Genomic DNA, 26200 nt, shown 5'->3' with positions numbered 1-26200 from the left:
CTGCAGCTTATCTATGTCTCTCTGCAACCTACAGCATCCTTCGTCACTATCCACAACTCCACTGACCTTAGTGTCGTCTGCAAATTTACTAACCCATCCTTCTATGCCCTCATCCAGGTCATTTATAAAATTGACAAACAGCAGTGGACCCAACACCGACCCTTGCGGTACACCACTGGTAACTGGTCTCCAGGATGAACATTTCCCATCAACTACCACCCTCTGTCTTCTTTCAGCAAGCCAATTTCCAATCCAAACTGCTATATTTCCCACAATTCCATTCCTCCGCATTTTGTCCAATAGCCTACTGTGGGGAACCTTATCGAACGCCTTGCTGAAATCCATATACACCACATCAACTGGTTTACTCTCATGTACCTATTTGGTCACCTTCTCAAAGAACTCAGTAAGGTTTGTGAGGCACCTTCCCTTCACAAAACCGTGCTGACTATCCCTAATCAATCAATTTATTCTTTTCTAGGTGATTATAAATCCTATCCTTATAACCTTTTCCAACATTTTACAACAACTGAGGTAAGGCTCACTGGTCTATAATTACCAGGGTTGTCTCTACTCCCCTACTTGAACAGGGGAACATTTGCTATCCTCCAGTCATCTGGCACTATTCCTGTAGACAATGACGAGGTAAAGATCAATGCCAAAGGCTCGGCAATCTCCTCCCTGGCTTCCCAGAGGATCTGAGGATAAATCCCATCCAGCCCAGGGGACTTATCTATCTTCACCCTCTGAAGGATTTCTAATACCTCTTCCTTGTGAACCTCAATCCCACCTAGTCTAGTAGCCTGTATCTCGGTATTCTCCTTGACAACATTGTCGTTTTCTAGAGTGAATACTGTTGAAAAATATTCATTTAGCGCTTCCCCTATCTTAACTGACTCCACACACAACTTACCACTACTATCCTTGATTGGGCCTAATCTTACTCCCGATATTCTTTTATTCCTTAAATACCTATAGAAAGTCTTAGGGTTTACCCTGATCCTATCCGCCAACAACTTCTCATGTCTCCTCCTGGCTCTTCTGAGCTCTCTCTTTAGGTCTTTCCTGGCTACCTCGTAGCCCTCAAGTGCCCTAACTGAGACTTCACATCTCATCCTAACATAAGCCTTCTTCTTCCTCTTAACCAGAGATTCCACCTCCTTCGTAAACCACAGCTCCCGCACTCTACAGCTTCCTCCCTGCCTGACAGGTACATACTTATCTAGGACACACAGGAGCTTTTTCTTGAATAGGCTCCACATTTCTAATTTGCCCATCCCCTGCAGTTTCCTTCCCCATCCTATGCTCCCTAAATCTTGCCTAATCTCATCGTAATTGCCTTTCCCCCAGCTATAACTCTTGCCCAGTGGTATACACCGATTCCTTTCCATCACTAAAGTAAACATAACAGAATTGTGATCGCTATCAAAATGCTTACCTACTTCCAAATCTCTCACCTGGCCAGGCTCATTACCCAGTACCAAATCTAATGTGGCTTTGCCCCTTTTTGGCCTATCTACATACTGTGTCAGGAAGCCCTCCTGCACGCACTGGACAAAAACTGACCCATCTATAGTACTCGAACTATAGTGTTCCCAGTCAATATTTGGAAAGTTGAAGTCCCCCATGACAACTACCCTGTCTCTCTCACTCCTATTGAGAATCATCTTTGCTATCCTTTCCTCTACATCTCTGGAACTATTCGGAGGCCTATAGAAAACTCCCAACAGGGTGACCTCTCCTTTCCTGTTTCTAACCTCAGCCCATACTACCTCAGTTGACGAGTCCCCAAACATCCTTTCTGCAACTGTACTACTGTCCTTGACCAACAATGCCACACCTCTGGCCCTTTTACCATCTTCTCTGTTCTTACTGAAACATCTAAATCCCGGAACCTGCAACAAACATTCCTGTCCCTGCTCTATCCATGGCTCTGAAATGGCCACAACATCGAAGTCCCAGGTACTAACCCATCCTGCAAGTTCAGCCACCTTATTCCGGATGTTCCTGGCATTGAAGTAGACACACTTCAAACCAACTTCTTGCTTGCCGGTGCCATCTTGCTTCCCTGAAACTTTTTTTCGGACCACCCTACTCTCAACCTTTTCTATAGTCGAACTACAATTTTGGTGCCCATCCCCCTGCTGAATTAGTTTAAACCCACCCGAATAGCCTTAGCAAATTTCCCCTCCAGAATATCGGTACCCCTCTGGTTCAGGTGAAGGCCATCTTGCTTGTAGAGGTCCCACCTACCCCAGAAAGAGCCCCAATTATCCAAGAATCCAAAACCCTCCCTGTAGCCACGTGTTCAACTCCTCTCTCTCCCTATTCCTCGCCTCACTGGCACGTGGCACGGGCCACAAACCAGAGACAACAACTCTGTTCGTCCTAGCTCTCAGCGTCCATCCTAGCTCCCTGAATTTCTGCCTTAATTCCCCATCTCTCTTCCTACCTATGTCATTGGTGCCAATGTGGACCACGACTTGGGGCTGCTCCCCCTCCCCCTTAAGGATCCCAAAAACACGATCAGAGACATCACGCAGCCTGGTACCTGGGAGGCAACACACCAACCGTGAGTCTCTCTCATCCCCACAGAACCTCCTATCTGTCCTATCCTATATATTTTGGAATTGGCACAGATGCTGAATGAAAAGGAATGATGGGTGTGGTTGAATTACCAGGTTTAGGAATTCAGTGTTCCAGGTACAAATACATGAAGCCATTTAATAAATTTGATGTTATATAAAAAGACAAATACTATTCAATAAATAATGATAAATACTCAAACTATTAGTTAGGTCTATTGTGCGTACTTTTAGTTGCCTCATTATAGAAAGATCATTAAAACCATAGAGTTCAGTTTCACCTAGATCAAACCAAATATTGGAAAACTACAGCTGTACAAACTTGATATGCAAAATCCTGGTAATGTTAACATTTTATTCTGTGTATGTTTATCTTTCTCAACAGATGATCCTGATCTGGTAAGTGTTTCAAACACTTTTCATTCCAGACTTCCAAATTCTCCAGCATGTACATTGTTACTCCAAGATCTTTTGCAAGGCAAGGAAGGTTTTTTTAAAAAGTTTAGTTTTTAATTTTAAAAAATAGGCAAATAGAGTAAAGATCATTTTCTCTTCAGAGTGATTGAAAAGGCTTAAATGTAATATTGTGGCTTAAAAAAAGCAACAGATGTCAGGAAAAACTGTTGAGTTGTTAAGAACATGGAATGCTTCACAACAAAACATGCTTTAGGCAGAGATCACCGCATCTTTTAAACCGAACAAATTCCAGCAGAAAACATACAAAGCTAGAGAGAACAGCAGTACGATTAATTTTCAGTTACTCTCGCAAATGATTTGCACCATTACTACAGGTCAAGTGATTCTGTTATTTGGTTCTGAATTCTACTATTTTAATTCAGATTATTAAAAGCTGGTGTTATTGTCTGAAGAATCTGAAAAAATTACAATCAGTGAAGGAAACTGGTGACAGTGTTAGAAGCATTAAGAAACTGCTCTTCTCACCATTTCTTCCCTTCTTTCTGCAGCCAAATACTCAGATTCACCTAGCCACCATTTTAAAAATTTATTCGATCTTTTTTTGGCAATATTAGCACAATGCTTACGGCTCCTATTTGACAATCTTACTTTAACAGAGGTGTTCACCAATTTAGGACAATCAGTAAACATAACAGAATAGATATGAGCCTTCCACCTGGAGAAACTTACCTCGTTTAATGATTGGACACTTCTTACAGACTGAAATTATTTTGACGCTCATGTTTTTCCCTGCTTGTTGAATTGCCATTCTGCCCTCTTTGAAAATATTTATAACAGAGATGGTGGTGTGAATACTGCCATTGCGTGTTATAGCAGTTATGACTGTGCCAGTTAGCACTGAAAGAAAGAAAAAGTATTTAAAATGAAAATCGAGTGAAAGGTTGCTCCTCAAATCACTTCAGGATATCAGATTTTGAAACCAAGATTTAAAACAGGCATGACTTCATTAACCATAAATGAATCCTGATGGAAAGCTAGCCTTTTTTGGTAGTGTTGGACATGACAAGAACATGGCTTATTTCTAAAAATTTGTCATATTTCTTCTTAAGAGTGAATTTCTTTCTCTAATTTTCTCCTTTTTTAAAACCTCTGATACCGCAGTTAAATAATGATTCACTTTGTGTTGATAATCATTATTTGGGGTTGGTTTAGGTCAGCTGGCTGGATAGTTGATTTGCAAAGAAGTGTCATGCCAGCAACCTCACATTGGCCAAGGTTACCATGAAGGACTCTCCTTCGCAGTCTCTCTCCTGAGATATGGTGGTCCTTTAGGTTGAATTACCACCAGTCATCTCTCTCTCTCTCTCTCAAGACAGTGCTGCCCTTGCTATGGTAAGATTGTGGCAACTTGACTGGCTGAGTTGCTGTAAGCATCACATTTAAACTTATTCCTGCATTTCGCCCATTGTACATTTGCTAGCAGGGATACTAAAAAGCAACTGGGAATAGGGATTCTTTCATTGAGATTTTTCTCTCAACTGCATCTCCCATGATAATAAGTGGCTACAGCAAACTACAATGACACATAATCACCACTTTAAATGGACCTCTTCCGGTAGAGCCTGCTTCTTACACATTGGTCTCTTGTGCCATCAGCAAATGTGCACCATTGGAACACATCCCAACCCCAACAGATTTAATCTGCTGCTTGTCCCTTAGTTTACGGATAGAAAAGGAGGTTGTCAGTGATGCTGAGGTCTGTTGGAGCACCTACAAAAAAAAATGTGGTGATGCAATTAGGAACCACAAGATGAGTGTTCAAATACCACCAAAACAAAGAAATTTAATTTGGCAAATCTGATGCTGGATTAGTTTTATTGTTTACAGAAGCCTCAATTTTGAAGTAAATCTGATGTCCCCAGTTTGGTTGATGTGTAAATCAAACCTACACCAAATGGTTGTCTTAATGCCTTCAGAAGTAGTTTAGTGAGCCGTCCTGGTAGAAATATAATCATTAGCTAAGAAGAAAGTACACCCTTCTAAAGGTGATACACATAGCTTCACTGACGTCCTCACAACCACCTTTCAAAAGTTGCTGCCCTAGCTGAAAGCATCAAATTACACTGGAACTTCCTGGCCTGTGCTTGTACAATGTCACTCGACATGATATACAGGTACAACAATAGACATCAGCATCTTTGAAGCCTAAAACCCCTCAAAAAGTGTGGGACAAGTTACATGCAGTGAATAAAAATAAACCGCAACTGTGGGTCTCCACGTGAGTAGGCACATCTTAAACCATCCCTGCAATGTGTTCTTTACAGAGCAGCTCTGTATCGATACTGTGATTCATTGCCTCCAATTATAAATAAGAAAAACATCTGTTAGTGGAGGTGAGAAATAGAGAGTGTGACAACCGAGTGAATAGCATGTGTTGGATGAAGAGGGATATGCCATGTATGAAAAAAAACATGATTTTTGAGCCTGAAAATATTGAGTCATCTTATACAACTCAGTTTGCCATCTAAGCAGTGATCACAAACTGACAAATGTACCATTGAACCATTGCCTCTGCCTCCGGTACAATGTGCCAAAGATTGTAAGTGAATAAACACCTCTTGTACCGACAGTTCACTCCATGTTTGGTGCCTTGTTTTTATACTTTGAATCCATTCTTTTTGTAAACAGATTCCCTATTTCATTAGAGAGGATTTCTGTGAAGCCCTTGAGACTGAAATATAGAAATGATTGAGTTGGTGATTGCTTGTGGCAGAGAAAAACACTAGTTATTCCATTCGGAGATACACGGGCAAGAATGTTCTTACGAGCAAGGGAAAACATTCGTCTTACCAAAGTCACTAGCACAGTAATTACTGCGCAGGGTTCCAGTTTTTTTACACTTGAGTTGGCACGGGGCTATGGTAGGTTTCACTGCTTTAAAATAAACAACATTCAGTTAGTCAGGTAATGATAATCCGAAACCACTGCTCCTTATGACAAGTTTAGAACATGTTTCTTTTCAGAAGAAGAAAAAGTAAAAATTATTGTGCTGTCCCTATTATTATTGCAATTACAAGTCTCAAAAATTCAAAACTTCTCCTAGTTCGAAGAACATTTAGAAAAAGCTGTGCAAACCAATGTGTATTCATCTATGATCAAATATTTCACCTCCATATACAATGTTCAATGAATTATACTGTAATGTAGTTACCATAATTATTAAGATGCGCAGCTCAAACATTGGAAAGCAAAACATTACAAATTTTTCCACATCCTGCTTACTAACTTAGGGGCTGGATTTTGTACAGCTTGCTGGTGGACAAAACTGTCAGTGGGCTTAAAGAACCCTGGAAGTTGTAAAACAGCTCCTGGTTGTATTGATGGAAGAGTAAGCAAGGTGGTAACTCACCTGTTATCATCAAAACCTTCAAGCATGTAAAATAGATCACTTCTAATCAATTTAAAATGCAACTCTTCAAGGTTTATTGCAGCCTCAAATGCAACAGATAAGTCTCCTGTGCCTTCAGTAAACTCTCTACAGTCTGGCAACCTAAGTGTGGCTAATTTTCTCAAAGATTTCTTTTGACTGGCAGCACAGCAAGGTGCAGGCAACTTGCATTGTCTTTTGAGATCTGTTCAAACCAGATAATCTGAGAGAGTGTAAGGTGGAGTCTAAAATAGAAAGTAGTCAGGCTTATTATTATAGTTACCAAAAACTAAGGATCAGCACATAGTTTAGCGACAGTGTAGCCAGTCATTAAAGTAGCATCAATTACCGCAGTTCTTAAGGTGAGGGAACTTAAATGGCTACCTTGAAAAGTGGGAAGAGGCTGTTGAACAATTGGAATCATTCTCCCTGTACTAATTCATCCGCATGCTGGAGGGGACCTGTGCTACATAGGAACCAGTGCAGGAAGCCCAGCAGCAAGAGGAAGTAGTTTGTGATAGAATATCAGGCAGCAGGCAACAAACAGCTGGAGGCACCAAGCACAGCAAGAATTTACTGGACCAGACTGAGTCGTATCCTGCAGTGTTTCAATTTTAATAATGATGGCCTTTTAAAAAACTCAACACACAGATGATCCATGTTCCATGTCATCACAAGACCAGGAGTCATAGTTACTCTGTAAATTAGCCCTCTCGACAAAGAGTGAGTCTAGAAAGTTCTCTGGACTGGTTTAGCGTTAAACAAACTCAATAAGATTCATGTAAACAGGATCTAAGTACTTTATTTGAGTTACATTTAAGAACACACTACATGGTGTACAGTGAGCATTATTCTCAGAGTACAAAAGATGGAACAAAGAAGGCAACCACAGAAGCTTGAAAACCAAGGGAAGCAGCAGCAATCCAGAAGTTCCCACAGCAAGAACACAGAATATAATAACAAAATGTAGAGCTGGATGAACACAGCAGGCCAAGCAGCATCTTAGGAACAGGAAAGCTGACTTCTGAAGGATTTAGGCCCGAAACGTCAGGTTTTGCACTCCTAAAGGTGCTGCTTGGCCTGCTGTGTTCATCCAGTTTCACACTTTGTTATCTCTCTCTCAGAATATAAGATTTCTCACAAATGGAGTACCTACAAAAGCTGGCCTGATTGATGAAGACAGCTAACTGGTTCAGCATTGCACTATTTAGGGACTAATCAAAATATTGGGAGTTAGTCCCATATTCTAAACAAAGAACAGTATATTTAAATTCAAAGGGGAAAAAACTTTCGGACGAGTACAAGTCAAAAAAACACCTAAAACAAGTTTCAAGTCAAAACTTGAAAATAAAACACATCAGGTGCAGTGCTAAGACAGACAAGGAGTGCATACGAAGTAAGTATTAACAAAAAGCAGAAAAGCACAAAGCAGAGAGGACAGCAAAGATACTAAAATGTGAGGCTGGATGAACACAGCAGGCCCAGCAGCATCTCAGGAGCACAAAAGCTGACGTTTCGGGCCTAGACCCTTCATCAGAGAGATGAAGAAGGGTCTAGGCCCGAAACGTCAGCTTTTGTGCTCCTGAGAGCTGCTGGGCCTGCTGTGTTCATCCAGCCTCACATTTTATTATCTTGGATTCTCCAGCATCTGCAGTTCCCATTATCACAGGACAGCAAAAAGAGATTGTAGGACCTGCAGAATCTGAGATAACAAGGTGTAGAGCTGGATGAACACAGCAGGCCAAGCAGCATCAGAGGAGCAGGAAGGCTGATGTTTCGGGCCTAGACCCTTCAGGAATGGGGGAGGGGAAGAAGGTTCTGAAATAAATAGGGAGAGGGGGAGGCGGATAGATGAGAAGATAGATCAAGAGGAGACAGACAGGTCAAAGAGGTGGGGATGGAGCCAGTAAAAGGTGAGTGTAGGTGGGGAGTTAGGCAGGGGGATAGGTCAGTCCAGGGAGGACAGACAGGTCAAGGGGGCGGGATGAGGCTAGTAGGTAGATGGGGGTGGGGCTTGAGGTGGGAGAATGGACAGGTTAGGGAGGCGGGGACAAGCTGGGCTGGTTTTGGAATGCAGTAGTGGAGGGGAGATTTTGAAGCTTGTGAAGTCCACATTGATATTGCGGAGACAGGGTGTGAGGGGTGAGTAGCGGGAAACACAGTCAAGGACGGTCTTGACAAGTGTTGGTGGCGAGGTGGGGGGTGGGTGGTGCGGTCCTTGAAAAACGAGGACATCTGAGATGCTCAGGAGGGGACTGCCTCATCCTGGGAGCAGATGCAATGGAGGCGAAGGAATTGGGAATAGGGGACGGCATTTTTACAGGAAGGTGGGTGGCAGGTGGTGTATTATAGGTAGCTGTGGAAGTCAGAGCGCTTGAAATGGATATCGGCTTCCAGGTGGTTGCCAGAGATGGAAACAGAGAGGTCCAGGAAGGTGAGACAGGTATCAGAGATGGACCAGGTGAACTTAAGGTTGGGGTGGAAGAGGTTGGTGAAGTGGATGAACTGTTCAAGCTCCTTGTTGGAGCACAAGGTGGCGCCTCGACAGTACAGCACGAGCTCGACAGTAAAAACACTGCCTGAAGGCACATGCAGAGTGACTCCATTGCAGTTGGATTACTGAAATGTTCCTGCAACTCAATTGTGTCTGGAAAAAGTAAATGAACAAAAGGACGGATGCCAAATTCCCCACCATGAATTGAAACTCTCTAACGAAGAATGCAGCTAAACTTCATAGACTAAACATGTCAGATACCATCCCTGACTAGCAATGCCACTCCCCCACCTCTTTTACCTCCCTCCCTATTTGTTTTGAAACATCTATACCCAGAACATCCAACAACTATTCCCGTCCCTGTGTTATCCAAGTTTCCATAATGGCCACAAGATTGTAGTTCCAAGTACTGATCCATGCTCTAAGTTGGTCACCCTTATTCCTGACACTTCTTGCACTGAAGTAGACACATCTCAACCCATCACATTCACTGCCACTTTGCCCTATCAACTGTTTATCCTTCCTCACAGATTCTCTGCTTGCTCTATCTGTCTATACACTGGCTCCCTCACCCTGTCATCTATAGCTCCAGGTCCCAGCCCCCGGCCAAGCTAGTTAGAACTGCCCGCCACTCCACCGAAGGGCTCTAGCAACCCTCCTGCCCAAAGACATTTCTTTAGCCAGAGAGTGGTGGGCCTGTGGAGTTCATTGCCACAGAGTGCAGTGGAGGCCAGGATGTTAAATGCCTTCAAAGCAGAGATCGATAAATTCTTGATCTCACAAGGAATCAAGGGCTATGGGGAGAGTGCAGGGAAGTGGAGTTGAAATACCCTTCAGCCATGATTTAACGGGCAGAGTGGACTTGATGGGCTGAATGGCCTTACTTTCACTTATGGTCTTATATTGGTGGCCCTCCAGCTCAGGTTCAACCCGTCTTTCCCGTACAGGTCCCACCTTCCCCAGAAGGTATCCCAATGATCCACAAACCTGAGGCCACCCCCCCCACCCGCCACCACCCACCAACTCTGTAGCCACGCGTTCAGCTGCACTCTCTGTTTCTGGCCTTGCTAGCAATCTTGAGATTATTACTCTACTCGTCCTGGCTTTCAGCTTCCATCATAACTCGCTATCTTCACTTTTCAGGCCCTCATCCTGTTTCCTAACCATGTCATTGGTAATGATGTGTATCACGACTTCTGGCTGGACATGTCATCTAAGGAATGGGAGGGGGAGTTAAAATGGTTCGCGACTGGGAGGAGCAGTTGTTTACTGCGAACCGAGGGAGGTCCACCCTGGGCCTCCTGCAGTGCCATAATGATGCGTCCCGAAGGTTGCAGGAACAGCAACTCATATTCCGCTTGGGAACCTGCAGCCCAATGGTATCAATGTAGACTTCACAAGCTTCAAAAATCTCCCCTTCCCCCATTGCATCCCAAAACCAGCCCAGCTCGTCCCCTCCTCCTACTGCATCCCAAAACCAGCCCAGCTCGTCCCCGCCTCCCTAACCTGTTCTTCCTCACCTGTCCCCTCCTCCCACCTCAAGCCGCACCTCCATTTCCTACCTACCTACCTACCTCATCCCACTTCCTTGACTTGTCCGTCCTCCCTGGACTGACCTATCCCCTCCCTACCTATACTCTCCTCTCCAGCTATCATCTTCTCTATCCATCTTTGGTCCACCTCCCCCTCTCTCCCTATTTATTTCAGAACCCTCTCCCCATTCCCCTTTTCTGATGAAGGGTCTAGGCCCGAAATGTCAGCTTTTGTGCTCGTAAGATGAAGTGGACTGTTTTCTCACAGAGGGAGGAGTCTTTCGAAACTTTTTCACGGAACTGAAAGCTGAGCCTTTGAATATCTTTAAAGTGAAAATAGATGGATCCTTGATGAACAAGCTGGGAGGTGCAAGGTAACTGGAGATAAGCAGAAATGTGGAGTAATCAGGTTAGCCATGATCTCACTGAATAGTCAAGGGGCAGGTCAAGGTACTGAGCGGTGTGCTCCATATGTATGTATGAAATATCAAAGTAATTGAATAGGAAAATACCAATGTCTATAATAGCATCAACAACTTGGTATACAATTGACTACTATCACATTCAAGATTTTCAAGATGGAGACAGCAGAGTAGCAACACACAGAGTGCAGGGTCCTGCTCGGGGCTTGCCTGCTCCATCCACTTTCACTTTTTCTTCCTTCTTTCACTACTTTTTTCTTCTTACTTCAGTCTAATTACCTTCTCTGAGGGGCGGGGTTGTGGGGTGCGGAGGAGTTTGAGCCAGTGCTGGGAGGATGAGCCTGGTATGGCAGCAAGAGAGTCCCCAGCATTGATGGTAGTCATTCTGAATGGCAGACAGCACGGGAACAGGTAGCCCGAGGCAGCGAGAGGGGGTAACACAGGCAGCCCGAGGCGGCGAGGGGGTTGGGGGGGGGGGGGGGGGAGAGAACACAGGCAGCCCCGAGGCGGCTGGGGGTGGGGGTCACACAGGCAGCCCCGAGGCGGCTGGGGGTGGGGGTCACACAGGCAGCCCCGAGGTGGCGAGAGGGGGGAAGAACACAGGCAACCCGAGGGGGGCGGGGGAGAACACAGGCAGCCCCGAGGTGGCCGGGGGAGAACAGGCAGCCCCGAGGTGGTGAGAGGGGGAACAGACAGCCCCGAGCGGGAACAGGCAGCCCCGAGGCCAGCAGTGGGAGTTGGAACAGGCTGCAAGGCAGCAGCAGGCAGTCTGGGGCACGGCAAGGGTTAGCCCTTGTGAGAAGTGTGAGCACTGCATGGCTAGGCGCTTGTGGTCTGCGTTGTTGAACTTTCCTTTGTTTTTCTACTTTTTGAAAAACTTTGTTTTCTTTAGTTTTCTGTTTTGTACAAAGATTACATACGTAGGTACTTTCATACCCAAGATGGTATCATAAGTGGTGAATTGTAAACTTTTCATTGTACTCATGTAAGTACAATGACAATAAAGCTAATTCAACAGTTTTTCAGTTATTCTTAAATTGGAAGTGAGCTACTTTCTCATTCATCTCACTTTGATGAACACAAAGCACAGCAACCTACAAGTTCTGATCAATAAATGAAAATTCAGGGAAACAACTTTACTGAGAATTTATTGCAAAGATTAGGTTGTATACGGATTTTTCCCTGATCTGCGTAATTGAAGAAACAAGCTACACCAGGAAGCATGGTAGAAATGTTGCCTCTTTAATGGTGAGGTAAATCCATGAGCACGAGGTACTCCAGCCAATATTGTGCATCTTCTGCTACGAGTGAATATTCTAGGTAAGGTGACCCAAAATCAGTATATAATTCGCTGCCTGCTTCGCGGAGGCTCAGAGCTTTATTGAATGGTTTGTCAATGAAGGAGCTTAGTGTATAATGAGATCCCAGAACATTTGAACACTTTCCTGTTTCTCAACATTGATGTCTTTGAATATTTAGAAATAACTTAGCCGGCTACTCACTTGTTGTCACTACAGCTGTGACTGGAGAAGTTGTTGTGCTGAGAAATTTTTTCGACCTGAATTTGTAATGAGCCAGAAACCCATCGGCTGTGACACTGAGATCCGAAAGAAACTGCACGACAATTTCATTTTCCTGGGATAGAACTGGCCTAGCCCACAGCAAAGGAAAGAGGAGCACAATGAATTGAGTTTGTAACGCAAAGTGACAAGTTAAGCAATAATTTATCATGATAACTGCAGACAGTTTTAAGCCAAAAATACAAGGTGGATTATGGTCAGGCTAAAGTCTAAAATGTCAGATTGCCAACCTAAAAAACTGTCTTCAACACTCCCATCCCACAAATTTCTGGCTGTACTAAGGCAGGAGGTAGTTGGGCAACTCACTCACTCGGAGAAAGTGGGTTAGTGCTTTAAATATGATCATGATTTCCCATTCCTACTCAAGGTTGTGAATTTAACTCTGGTGCCCAGGGTTTGAGACAGCCTGGAGAGTCCAACAGCTACATTCAAATAACAACTTGGTGTGTCTACGTGCTGTGCAATGAACTCTCCAATCTCCACACCTAAGGTGCTGACCTGCCCCTCGTGCTTTTTTTACCCCCTGTCCCATGTGGCCTTTCGTCCCTCACTCTAGTTCTCCAAATGCTTCATATTTCACCCGCCCCCTCCTGCACACCCCCCCCCCCCCCCGACCCCACCAACCCTATCCCCAGCTTATAATAAGGTTCATAGGCTCCCATTTCCTCCACTCTCAGAACAAGCCTCAGAATCCTCTCCCAAGGCCGCTAAGACCTCCCCCACTCCAGGAATCTAATCCCCTGAAGCCCTTTAATTGCACCAGAAGACCCCAAAAGAACCCTGTTAGTAACACAGAAAACCATACTCCAATCCACATAAAGGGATTTGTTCAAATTCCTGAGTGCCATGCATGATTCCTTGGCCAAATAATGAGTGATGGATCCCTGAAAGTTCTTTCTTCTTTTAGCATCTAGCAGACATTTGACAGTAGTATGAATGACATTCCCCCTCTTTCTGAATGATCACAGCCAGGATCAGGGGTCACTGAGTACACAGTTCTAGCCATGAATACAGGATTACTGGAAATCTATCAACTGCCATCTCTACTGACACACATTTTCTTCACATTTCCAAAATAATTATTCAGCAATAACAAAACAGTTTTAATAGTAAGATAACTTACATGTCAGACATATAGTAGGAACTGCAGCTGCTGGTGAATCTGAGATAACAAGGTGTAGAGCTGGATGAACACAGCAGGCCAAGCAGCAGAGGAGCAGGAAGGCTGACGTTTCGGGCATTTCTGAAGAAGGGTCTAGGCCAGAAACGTCAGCCTTCCTGCTCCTCTGATGCTCCTTGGCCTGCTGTGCTCATCCAGCTCTACACCTTGTTATCTCACGTCAGACAGACAATCAAGTTTGCATTCCCAACTCTTGCAGAAGTGGGATCGGCAAGCGAATGAGTCAGTGAGAAGGAGCAAAGTGTTTACCTAACAGCAGCTGGTGGTATTTGGACCCATGTTCCTGAAATATTAGCCTGGTTCTCTGAATTACTAGTTCAATGGTATTACCACTATGCCACCATCTCATTTGGATTGTTCTCCTTAGTGGAGGTCGAGAGGACTTTTGAGAAAGATGTTTAAAATCACGAAGAAGCCAGAAGTAGATAGGAGGAAACTGTTCCCTTTGTTGGAGGGGTAGAAATCTAGGGGGCAGATTTATCATGTTTTTTTAAATCAATGGCAAAATGATCAAGTTTTTTTGTGCAACAAGTGATTAATATTTAGAATTGACTTCACAAGTGTGGAAGCAGATTTAAAAAGGAATTAGACAGAGATCTGAAGATACAAAATTTGAAGTGTCATGGGAAAAGAACAGAGGAGCGAGACAGGCTGAACTGCTCTTGGAGAGAACTGATGCAGACCATAAAGTGCCTCCTGTACCAGAGAACTCTTATGATTCTGTGACAAAAGAAACAATAACATGTACAAAACTAAATGTGACATCACTTACGCAGGAGGACTGTCGCCACAGTATTTTCCAATCCGTTTTGCTTCGTCATTTTCACCACCATTAAATACAGAAACGTAATCATACCGACAGTAGTTATCTCTTTCAACATCAAACTTCTCAAACTTTAATTCAATTATCTGTGAAAGGTGGAAAGCAATGAATATCAAATTCTGGATACTGGTTCTGCACACAAGTCAACTGCGGTGTTAATATTTTTATAAGATCTTCAATGCTTACTGAGCTCAAACTATAATCCTATTTATTATTTAGTCAGACAATGCATTATTAACTTTCAATAGAATGCAAGTCATTGATATGCAAACACCCATTACTCCTAATACAATCCACTGTCAATTAGTGTCATTTGTCAACAACCATTTTGAAAGTGGTTACATAATGACAACAAATGATTTAGATAATGGACAAAAACAGAGGTTGCTGGAAAAGGTCAGCGGGTCAGGCAGCATCTGTGAAGAAAAATCAGAGTTGATGTTCTGGGTCCGGTGATCCTTCCTCAGAACTGATGGAGCTAGGAAAACGTCAGTTTATATGCAGAGGATAGGGTGGGGAGAGGGGGTAAGGAGTAAATGATAGGTGGAGAAAGAATAATGCCTCATTTTCCGCTCGGGGACCCTACAGCCCTCCAGACTCAAATCACAGATGCTGCCTGATTTCTGAGTTTCTCCAGCATCCATGGTATTTTACTTTTTGTGTAATAAGAATGTACATTGGTGCACTGACCACAATCAAGCTACACAATGAATGAGTAAAATTCTTGTAAAACTGGTCAATATTGATTAAAAAGGGCACATTGAGACAATAAATGTCTCTTTTAAACTGAAAGTAAGGCTCCTTTCACACTGTCACCAAACACTCCCAATTCAGATACAGCACAGTATACAGTAAAGCTCTCTATGTCTCTCTGTACTTTGGGAAAGCTTCCTTTCCATACAATTCCAACATATGTCATGATGGTGATGAAAGCTCCTAGGGAAACAGATCTACTAGTGTGATAGAATCCATCATTTCAAGGCTTTAAAGAGAGAACCTAATTGAAAAGGAAAAGAAAGGAGACAGAAAATAAAAGGAATATAGGCTAATCAATCCCTCCACCCTGTTCTACAATTCAGCTAAATAATGGCTTATTTTCTACCTGAATACCATTTGCCCACACTATTCCTTGATGGTTTTAATATATCAAATGTATACAAATATATCAATCTCTGCTGTGAATGCATTCAATGACAGAACCTCCACAGCATTCTGGGTAAAGAATTCCAAGATTCATGGCCCGCAGAGTGAATAAACTCAAGAAATGTTATGAAGAAGGGTCATAGACTTGAAGTTTTCTCCACAAATGCTGCCAGATCTGCCGAGTTCCTCCATTACTTTCTGTTGCTGGGTTGACCAAACCTGGTTGAAACCATATAGAAAAACATGGAGCACTCCAGCTTCAGATGATGATCCCAGTGATATGGGATAGCTAAGGCTGGATCCAGTAGTTCAGAATAGACTAAAATGAAGTCATTTGAAGATACTGCTGGTGGTTTTACATTATCCAGGAGGAGGAAATTTTGCAGACACGAGCCATTTTTGGTGAAGATGATACTTATGGAACCCAGGGCGATTGTGTACTTCTGTCTACTGGGGATCAGGCCAAATCCTATTAGGAGAGCACCTGAAATTCCTAGTGATGAAGACAAGACTGTTGAAGGACTCTGACTGAGATTATCGGAAAATATGAAGAATGGGTTGCTGGGCCAATCCACGAGATTAGTTGCATTTGTCATTTAATGTATATTTATCATTTTTAAATTAACCATAATTTGGCTTTTAATTCAGGTTTAATTTATGTTGATCCTGAGTCTGAGTGTATATGCAGTTATCCAATATATTATTTAGTGTCTGCTTTGTTTTAACTGTGCTATGGTTAAAAAAGTATTGTGCTTTAAATATTAAATTCTCGGAGTTTCATTCTTTCAGCAAATAACTGGGGATTTAAGAATTTTTTTTAAAACATAAAAAGTTACAGGTCTTAACTGAGATTGCAATGCCTGCCATATCCAAAAGAAATAAACCCCAGCAGGTCTGATATATCTGTGCAACACAGATTCCTTAAGCATTGTATTGCTATAGTACAGAAGGAGGCCACTCAACCCATCATGCTTATGCCAGTTCTTTGGAAGGGTCATCCAATTAATCTCACGTCCCCTGTCACCCTATGTTTTCATTTCCCTTTCAAGTATGTATGTGAAGTAAAGTCACCACAGTCCTACCAGACCATTGGGCTGCTCTCTCCTTAAACAGAGATGATTGATGGTAGTTTAACTTAAGGATCACCATGCCTCAGGTGAGCAGAAGAGGTGGAAAAGGACGGTCCTTCATGGTAACCTCATGTCACGCTGTTGACATCACTCTGCAAAGCAAACCTACCATCCAGCCAACTTTAATCCTGACTGAAAGTTACTATTGGATCTGCTTCCTTCAGGGTATCCCAGTTGACAAGTCGCTGCGTTTTTCAAAAACAAAGTGCCAACATCTCCAAACATAGCCTGCAATAATCATGCAGTTCAGGGGCGTTGTATGTTCACTATATAATCCCGAGTGCTGACATGTTAAAGGTGGGGTGTTTATAAGAGATTTCAGCACATGGTATAGAAAACGGTATCCCTGGTGAAGTTCATTGCCTGCAAGTACTGCTACAACTTCAATATCTCATGTGGTGTGTTGGTAATGTCCCTGCTTCTGGACCAGAAGATTTGTGTTCAAGTCCACTTGGCTGGCAGGTGTGTCATTTCTAGAACATAGAACATAGAACAGTACAGCACAGAACAGGCCCTTCAGCCCACAATATTGTGCCGACCATTGATCCTCATGTATGCACCCTCAAATTTCTGTGACCATATACATGTCCAGCAGTCTCTTAAATGACCCCAATGACCTTGCTTCCACAACTGCTGCTGGCAACGCATTCCATGCTCTCACAACTCTCTGCGTAAAGAACCTGCCTCTGACATCCCCTCTATACTTTCCACCAACCAGCTTAAAACTATGACCCCTCGTGCTCGCCATTTCTGCCCTGGGAAATAGTCTCTGGCTATCAACTCTATCTATGCCTCTCATTATCTTGTATACCTCAATTAGGTCCCCTCTCCTCCTCCTTTTCTCCAATGAAAAGAGACTGAGCTCAGTCAACCTCTCTTCATAAGATAAGCCCTCCAGTCCAGGCAGCATCCTCGTAAACCTCCTCTGAACCCTCCCCAAAGCATCCACATCTTTCCTATAATAGGGCGCCCAGAACTGGACGCAGTATTCCAAGTGCGGTCTAACCAAAGTTTTATAGAGCTGCAACAAGATCTCACGACTCTTAAACTCAATCCCCCTGTTAATGAAAGCCAAAACACCATATGCTTTCTTAACAACCCTGTCCACTTGGGTGGCCATTCTAAGGGATCTATGTATCTGCACACCAAGATCCCTCTGTTCCTCCACGCTGCCAAGAATCCTATCCTTAATCCTGTACTCAGCTTTCAAATTCGACCTTCCAAAATGCATCACCTCGCATTTATCCAGGTTGAACTCCATCTGCCACCTCTCAGCCCATCTCTGCATCCTGTCAATGTCCCGCTGCAGTCTACAACAGCCTTCTACACTGTCAACGACACCTCCGACCTTTGTGTCGTCTGCAAACTTGCTGACCCATCCTTCAATCCCCTCATCCAAGTCATTAATAAAAATTACAAACAGTAGAGGCCCAAGGACAGAGCCCTGTGGAACCCCACTCACCACTGACTTCCAGGCAGAATATTTTCCTTCTACTACCACTCGCTGTCTTCTGTTGGCCAGCCAATTCTGTATCCAAGCAGCTAAGTTCCCCTGTATCCCATTCCTCCTGACCTTCTGAATGAGCCTACCATGGGGAACCTTATCAAATGCCTTACTGAAGTCCATATACACCACATCCACAGCTCGACCCTCATCAACTTTTCTAGTCACATCCTCAAAAAACTCGATAAGGTTTGTAAGGCATGACCTACCCCTCACAAAGCCGTGTTGACTGTATTTGATCAAGCCATGCTCTTCCAGATGGTCATAAATCTTATCCCTCAGAATCCTTTCTAACACCTTGCAGACGACAGACGTGAGACTTACCGGTCTATAATTGCCGGGGATTTCCCTATTTCCTTTCTTGAAGAGAGGAATTACATTTGCCTCTCTCCAGTCCTCAGGTACAACTCCAGTGGAGAGCGAGGATGCAAAGATCTTCGCAAGTGGCGAAGCAATTGCATTTCTCGCTTCCCAAAGCAGCCGAGGACAAATCTGGTCCGGGCCTGGCGACTTGTCAATCTTAATGTTTGACAAAATGTTCAGCACATCAGCTTCCTCTATCTCTATCCATACCAGCATGCACACCTGCTCTTCAAAGGTTTCATTCACTACAAAGTTCGTTTCTTTCGTAAAGACAGAAGCAAAAAACTCATTTAGGGCTTCCCCTACCTCCTCAGGCTCCACACACAAGTTCCCTATGCTATCCCTGATTGGCCCTACTCTTTCTTTGACCATTCTCTTATTCCTCACGTAAGTGTAAAATGCCTTTGTGTTTTCCCGGATTCCTTCTGCCAAGCCTTTCTCGTGCCCCCTCCTGGCTCTCCTCAGACCATTTTTGAGCTCCTTCCTTGCCTGCATGTAATCCTCTCTAGCTGAACTTGACCCTAGCTTCCTCCACCTTATGTAAGCTACCTTCTTCCTTTTCACAAGAAGCTCCACCGCTCTCGTCATCCAAGGTTCCTTTATCTTACCCCTTCTTGCCTGTCTCAGAGGGACATATTTACTCATCACTCCCAACAACTGTTCCTTAAACAGTCTCCACATGTCTATAGTTCCCTTACCATGGAACAACTGCTCCCAGTCCATGCTTCCTAACTCGTGTCAAATCGCATCATAGTTTCCTCTTCCCCAATTAAATATCCTCCCATTTTGCCTAATCCTCTCCTTCTCCATAGCTATGTAGAATGTGAGGCAGTTATGGTCACTATCACCAAAATGCTCTCCCACCACAAGATCTGATACCTGCCCCGGCTCGTTTCCGAGCACCAAGTCTAGAATGGCCTCTCCCCTCGTCGGCCTGTCAACGTACTGCGTTAGGAAACCCTCCTGAACACACCTTACAAAAACAGCTCCATTCAAATCTTCTGCTCGAAGGAGGTTCCAATCAATATTAGGAAAGTTAAAGTCACCCATTACAACAACCCTACTGCGTGCACACTTTTCCAAAATCTGTCGACCTATGCTTTCTTCAATCTCCCTGCTGCTATTGGGGGGCCTGTAGTAAACCCCTAACGAGGTGACTACTCCCTTGCTGTTCCTAATTTCCACCCATACTGACTCAGTAGGCAGATCTTCCTCGACAAAGGAAGCTTCTGTAGCTGTGATACCCTCTCTGATTAGTAGTGCTACACCCCCTCCTCTTTTTCCCCCCTCTCTATTCTTTTTAAATGCTCTAAACCCTGGAACATCCAGCAACCATTCCTGCCCATGAGAAACCCATGTCTCTGTTATGGCCACAACATCATAGCACCAGGTACTGATCCATGCTCTAAGTTCATCACTTTTATTCCTGATACTCCTTGCATTAAAGCAAACTCACTTTAACCGATCCCTTGGTTCCTTCCCAGGAAAATCCTTCCCACTAGCTGGTCTACCTCTTGCTACTGCCTCACCTGCATCAACGCTCACCTCCGGTATACAGCTCAGGTTCCCACCCCCCTGCCATACTAGTTTAAACCCTCTCGAACTACTCGAGCAAACCTTCCACCCAGGACATTGGTCCCCTTCCAGTTCAGATGCAACCCGTCCTTCTTGTACAGGTCCCACCTTCCCCAGAAGGCATCTCAATTATCTACATATGGACTTCAGTAAGGCATTTGATAAGGTTCCCCATGGAAGGCTCATTCAGAAGGTCAGGAGGAATGGGATACAGGGGAACTTAGCTGCTTGGATACAGAATTGGCTGGCCAACAGAAGACAGCGAGTGGTAGTAGAAGGAAAATATTCTGCCTGGAAGTCAGTGGTGAGTGGGGTTCCACAGGGCTCTGTCCTTGGGCCTCTACTGTTTGTAATTTTTATTAATGACTTGGACGAGGGAATTGAAGGATGGGTCAGCAAGTTTGCAGACGACACAAAGGTCGGAGGTGTCGTTGACAGTGTAGAGGGCTGTTGTAGGCTGCAGCGGGACATTGACAGGATGCAGAGATGGGCTGAGAGGTGGCAGATGGAGTTCAACCTGGATAAATGCGAGGTGATGCATTTTGGAAGGTCGAATTTGAAAGCTGAGTACAGGATTAAGGATAGGATTCTTGGCAGCGTGGAGGAACAGAGGGATCTTGGTGTGCAGATACATAGATCCCTTAAAATGGCCACCCAAGTGGACAGGGTTGTTAAGAAAGCATATGGTGTTTTGGCTTTCATTAACAGGGGGATTGAGTTTAAGAGTCGTGAGATCTTGTTGCAGCTCTATAAAACTTTGGTTAGACCGCACTTGGAATACTGCGTCCAGTTCTGGGCGCCCTATTATAGGAAAGATGTGGATGCTTTGGAGAGGGTTCAGAGGAGGTTTACCAGGATGCTGCCTGGACTGGAGGGCTTATCTTATGAAGAGAGGTTGACTGAGCTCGGTCTCTTTTCATTGGAGAAAAGGAGGAGGAGAGGGGACCTAATTGAGGTATACAAGATAATGAGAGGCATAGATAGAGTCGATAGCCAGAGACTATTTCCCAGGGCAGAAATGGCTAGCACGAGGGGTCATAGTTTTAAGCTGGTTGGTGGAAAGTATAGAGGGGATGTCAGAGGCAGGTTCTTTACGCAGAGAGTTGTGAGAGCATGGAATGCGTTGCCAGCAGCAGTTGTGGAAGCAAGGTCATTGGGGTCATTTAAGAGACTGCTGGACATGCATATGGTCACAGAAATTTGAGGGTGCATCCATGAGGATCAATGGTCGGCACAACATTGTGGGCTGAAGGGCCTGTTCTGTGCTGTACTGTTCTATGTTCTATGTTCTATATCTGAAGCCCTCCCTCCTACACCAGCTGCGTAGCTGGTCAAGTTGATTACATTTCCTTTTTGTTCCATCATCACATGGATAGAGACTTGCTTGGCCTACATCTTTGGTCGTAAAAATACCAGTGAATGACTGCCACATCCTCCTTTGAAGCTTTGTTTTCCACATTCTTCATCCAAGTAACATGGTACAGGGTTACTCCATAATCAAAAACGCAGCAACATGCTTGAAAAATGTAAACCAAAAGAGGATTCTGAATTTTTGCCAGTTTCTTATTTGGCTTTTTTAAACTCACTTCTTCCATTCTTCAGTGAACTTTTTGCCATTCCATCACTCTGACAAGCAAACACTAAACTGATTTTTAAGGTTAGGAATGTTCGTCAAGATGCCAACACTCATCCCACTGCTGCCCAAAAACATCAAATCAAGAAAGAAATTCCAGACTCAAGGCTCATGTGAAATTCAGAAACATGGAAAACATGAACAGGAGCAGGCTATTAGGCCCTTTGAGCCTGCTTGACCATTCAATATGAACATGGCTGATCATCCAACTTAGTCCCCTGTCCCTAATTTCTCCCTTAACCCTTTGATCCTTTGAGCCCCATGAACCTTCTCTAAGCTCTTCTTGAAAAGATACAATTTTTAATCTCAACTGCACTCTGGGCAGAGAAATTTCTCCTCATTTCTGTCCTAAATAACCTGCCTCATATTCTGAGACTGTGACCTCTGTTTCCAGACTCCTTGGTCATGGGGAACATCATTGCTGTATTTATCCTGTCCGGTCCTGTTAGAATTTTATGGCATAGTAAAACAGGGCCGAGTCAGCGTGGCTCCATCAAGTAGAGGTCCTGTCTGACAAACCTGTTAAGAGTTCTTTGAGGGGATAATGACCAAGTTAGACAAAGAAGAGCCAGTGGATGTGATCTATTTGGATTTCCAGAAGCCTTTGACAAGGTCACGCACTGGAAGCAGCTAAATAAGGAAACAGCCTATGGTATTAGGGGCAATGCACTGGCAATTCATAGAGGATTGGCTGAGGGCAGAAGGCAGAGAGTAGAGATAAAGAGATCTTTTTCAGGATGGCAGCTGGTGACTAATGGAGTTCTGAGGGATCAGTATTGAGACCACAACCATTCACGTCATACATTAATGATCTGGACAAAGGAAGTAGGAGTATTGTCGCTAATTTGTAAATGACACAAAGGTAAGTAGAGAATCAAGTAGTGTTGAGGAAGTGAGGAGGCTACAAAGGACTTGAAGAGGCTAGGGGAATGGACAAAGAAGGGGCAGATGGAATACAATGTGAATAAATGTGAGGTCATGCATGTTGGTGGGGAGAAGAAGCATAGACTAGATTCTAAATGGGGAAAGGCTTCTGAAATGAAGCACAGAGGGACTTGGGAGACTTAATTCAGCATTCTCTCAGGATAACATGCAGGTTCAGTTGGCAGCTAGGAAGGATAATTTTATAATATTTCGATTTTAGATTTCATTGTAGTGTGTACTCAGATAAAGAAGTACAGGAGTATAGTGAAAAGTTTATAATGTCGCCACACATAGGCCCATCTTAGGTACCCAGGTATCTAGGTACAAAAAAAGTTGAGGTACAAGGTAGTAAGAGAAACAAGAGTTAAAAAGTTAAGCATTACTTCATAGGTCATAGTTTTCATTAATGTCTTTCATAGTTTAAACTAGGAAAATAAAGGAATAAGTTAAAAGTTCACAAGTCTTCGATGAGTCCTCTGCTTATCTTGCTCTGCTATCTGTTCTTGATACCACTGCCACCACTACTGCCGATATTAGCATTCATTTCAAAGGGCTAGATTACAACAGCAGAGATGTACTGCTGAAGCTGTATAAGACTGTGGTCAGATTGTGCTCGGAATATTGTGAGCAGTTTTGGACGCCATATCGAAGGAAGGATGCGCTGGCCTCGGAGGGGATCCAACGGAGGTTTTCAAGTATGATCCTGGCTCTCCAAAGAGCTTGTTATGTGAGGTGCAATTGAGAACTCTGAATTTGTACTCAATGGAGTTTAGAAGGATGAAAAGGGATCTGATTGAAACCTACAGAATACCAACAGAGGGGCCTGGATATAGTGGACATGGAGAAGATGTTTCCACAAGTAGGAGAGACTAGGCTCAGGCTCAGAATGAAAGGATGACCCTCTGGAACAGAGATAAGCAGGAATTTCTTCTGCCAGAAAATGGCTAATCTATGGAATTCATTGATGTAGTGGACTATGGAGGCCAAGTCATTGAGTCCATTTAAGGCAGAGATAGGTAGGTTCTTCATTGGTAAAATGATCATGGGTTGTGGGAAAAAGGCAGGAGAACTGAGTGAGAAACATATCAGCCATGCCTGAATGGCAGAGTAGACTCAACAGGCTTAATGGCTTAGTTCTGATCCTGTCTGCTCTTACAATTTCTATGAGATCTCCTCCCTCATTCTTCTAAACTCCAGTGAACATAGTCTTCAATAATCTATTCAATCACTTTCCACATGCCAGTCTAGTCTTGTATTCAATATCAATAATACCCTGTTTAAAATCTAATTTTACTCCCTTCTGTTTTTGCAGAAATCAAGATGAGATGTCGATATTATGAGGTAGAGTGGTTCGCATCGTAAAAGTTCCTTTACTCTGCCCTCAAAATGTGCCTCTTCCCTAATCCATGCATCTCTTGCTGTATTAAGAGCTAATTTTATCTTACCTATGCCAGCCATCCTGTGGCATCCCTAAATGAAATATTAAGAGCAGTTTTATGCCATTGGCCTTGTAAGAATTGGATCACAACTGTCTAAACCCGTTTCCTGTAGTGCCCTTACAGGCAGAACCATGGAAAGAGCTTCATTCCATCAGCCCGGGCTGGAATGAAACCCAGCTTCAAGAGGAAAATATTAACATCTAACCCACTGCATCAGCTGAGCTCTCTCTGTTCACACTTCCTGCACTTCCCATGTTGACAAACAGGACTAAAGAAAGAATTTGACTTAAATGGTTAAGCTTAATCTACAAACTGCAATTCCAAATCTGCAATTCCAAACCAAAAAGAGTGATTGCGAACTGGAAACTGGGAATTCAGATTTTTTTCTAAAATAAAAAATCTTACTGGCCTCAACTGAGATCATGATGCCAGCCATTGAAAAATAAATTGTTGCTTACCTTATTCAATCAGTTTTACAACAAATTCATTAATCACAGCATTATACAGGACTGAAAGAGGTAATTCAATCCATCATACGCTTGTGCCAGCTCTTTGAGAAAAGTTATCCAATTCATCTCCATGTCCTTGCTCTTTCCCCATATCCCACCCACTTTCTTTCCCAAGACCTTTTGGAAGGAGATAACCAAGTAGAGAGCTGGATGAACACAGCAGACCAAGCAGCATCTTAGGAGCACAAAAACTGACGTTTCAGGCCTAGACCCTTCATCAGAAAAGGGGGATGGGGAGAGGATTCTGAAATAAGTAGGGACAGAGGCAGAGGCAGACCAAAGATGGATAGAGAAGAAGATAGGTGGAGTGGACAGAATGGGTGGGGAGGTAGGGAGGGGATAGGTCAGTCCGGGGAGGACACACAGGTCAAAGGGGACGGGATAAGGTTAGTAGATAGGAAATGGAGGTGCGGCTTGAGGTGGGAGGAGGGGATAGCTGAGAGGAAGAACCCGTTAGGGAGGCAGGGACGAGCTGGGCTGGTTTTGGGATGCATTGGGGGCTGGGGAGCATCTGTCCTCTGGATGAGGCATTCCACTCCCATATATCCCAGATGTCCTCGTCCTTCAACCCCTCCCCCGCCCGTGGTCAAGAACGCCCTCGACCGTGTCTTCCGTAACTGATCCCTCACACCCCGTTCTCGCAATAACCGCCAAAAGAGAATCTCCCTCGTCCTCACATACCACCCTCCCAATCTCCGATACAACGCATCATCCTCCGACACTTCCACCATCTGCAATCCGACCCCACCACCAGACATTTTTCCATCCCCACCCTTGTCTGCCTTCCGGAGAGACCACTCTCTCTGGGACTCCCTTGTCCGCTCCACAATCCCCTCCAACCCCACCACACCCGGCACTTTCCCTGCAACTGCAGGAAGTGCTAAACGTGCCCCCACACATCCTCCCTCACCCACATCCCAGGACCCAAGATGACTTTCCGCATCAAGCATATGTTCACCTGTGGTATACTGCATCCGCCGTACACAGTGTGGCTTCCTCTACACTGGGAAAACCAAGCGGAGGCTTGGGGACCGCTTTGCAGAACACCTACGTTCAGATCGCAATAAACAACTGCACCTCCCAGTCGCGAACCATTTCAACTCCCCCTCCCATTCCTCAGACGACATGTCCATCCTGTGCCTCCTGCAGTGCCATAATGATGCCACCCGAAAGTTGCAGGAACAGCAACTCATATTCCGCTTGGGAACCCTGCAGCCCAATGGTATCAATGTAGATTTCACAAGCTTCAAAATCTCCCTTCCCGCCACTGCATCCCAAAACCAGCCCAGCTCGTCCCTGCCTCCCTAGCCTATTCTTCCTCTCACCTATCCCCTCCTCCCACCTCAAGCCGCACCTCCATTTCCTACCTACTAACCTCATCCCGCCCCCTTGACCTGTCCGTCCTCCCCCGGACTGACCTCTCTCCTCTCCACCTATCTTCTCTGCTATCCATCTTCGGTCCGTCTCCCCCCTCTCCCTATTTATTTCAAAACCCTCTCCCCATCCCCCTTTTCTGATGA

The 26200-nt window shown here is 44.2% G+C and overlaps 2 protein-coding genes across 3 annotated transcripts in view; one reads left to right on the top strand and one right to left on the bottom strand.

The window, feature by feature from the left end:
- trpc1 (transient receptor potential cation channel, subfamily C, member 1) overlaps positions 1 to 24519 on the top strand; it is a 110733-nt gene extending 86214 nt beyond the window's left edge. The window contains exon 16 of the mRNA XM_048542098.2: positions 24045 to 24519. The gene's annotated coding sequence lies outside the window, so the exon portion shown is untranslated. The remainder of the gene's footprint in view (positions 1 to 24044) is intronic.
- The window catches only part of LOC125457618 (procollagen C-endopeptidase enhancer 2-like), a 53935-nt gene that overhangs the window by 3288 nt on the left and 24447 nt on the right, over positions 1 to 26200 (bottom strand). The window contains exons 5-8 of one of the 2 annotated variants that reach the window (XM_048542103.2): positions 14410 to 14546; positions 12380 to 12528; positions 5853 to 5936; positions 3732 to 3899 (exon numbers count right to left, since the gene is read on the bottom strand). In XM_048542103.2, the coding sequence (XP_048398060.1) occupies positions 3732 to 3899; positions 5853 to 5936; positions 12380 to 12528; positions 14410 to 14546 (538 nt within the window). The remainder of the gene's footprint in view (positions 1 to 3731; positions 3900 to 5852; positions 5937 to 12379; positions 12529 to 14409; positions 14547 to 26200) is intronic. The other variant, XM_048542104.2, reaches the window with a different exon arrangement.

The sequence above is a fragment of the Stegostoma tigrinum genome, chromosome 14 (genome assembly GCF_030684315.1).
Source record: "Stegostoma tigrinum isolate sSteTig4 chromosome 14, sSteTig4.hap1, whole genome shotgun sequence".
In the NCBI taxonomy this organism is placed as follows: domain Eukaryota; kingdom Metazoa; phylum Chordata; class Chondrichthyes; order Orectolobiformes; family Stegostomatidae; genus Stegostoma; species Stegostoma tigrinum.
Note: the sequence above shows the minus strand (reverse complement) of the source record. Positions and strands in the feature narration are given on the sequence as shown.